The sequence below is a fragment of the Papaver somniferum genome, unplaced genomic scaffold (genome assembly GCF_003573695.1).
Source record: "Papaver somniferum cultivar HN1 unplaced genomic scaffold, ASM357369v1 unplaced-scaffold_23749, whole genome shotgun sequence".
Taxonomy (NCBI): Eukaryota; Viridiplantae; Streptophyta; class Magnoliopsida; order Ranunculales; family Papaveraceae; genus Papaver; species Papaver somniferum.
The window spans coordinates 1-419 of NW_020634096.1; the positions used below are offsets into that span (position 1 = coordinate 1).

At 40.1% G+C, this 419-nt stretch overlaps 1 protein-coding gene across 1 annotated transcript in view; it reads left to right on the forward strand.

Annotated features, from left to right (window-relative positions):
• Window positions 1-33: 33 nt before the first annotated feature.
• The window catches only part of LOC113340798, a gene marked incomplete at its 3' end in the record, with an annotated part of 954 nt that continues 568 nt past the window's right edge, over window positions 34-419 (forward strand). The window contains exon 1 of the mRNA XM_026585871.1: window positions 34-401. Within this exon, the coding sequence (XP_026441656.1) occupies window positions 34-401 (368 nt within the window). The remainder of the gene's footprint in view (window positions 402-419) is intronic.

A 419-nucleotide genomic window follows, 5' to 3' on the forward strand; every position in this document is an offset into this window, starting at 1 on the left:
TGGTTCTCCTCAATCATCTACGGGTGATTTGAGATGGGAGATGCTTCTCATGCGTCTCATGTTAGGTCTCGTACTTATGCTGATCAGGTGAAGGGGAAGCAACAGCTTCCAACAACATCTATTGATCTCAGTTCTTTACCATTGCCAACGATAAAAGAAGGAAAACCAGCGATTGTTTTACCTGAATCTTTCTATTTGGAAGGTTGTGATATTTGGAAATTCAGTCTTATTGGACGTTTAGATTTCAAAGGAATTACTTTCCAAGAGGTGAAGGATGATTTGGAACATCAATGGCAGCTAGGTCAAGGTGCGGTTCAGCTAATTCCTATGAGTAGAGGTTTCTTCACCATCAAGTTACAATCCCAAACAGCAAAAGACAAGCTTTTGAATGCTGAAGCTTGGTTTTTTAGGCATCAAAA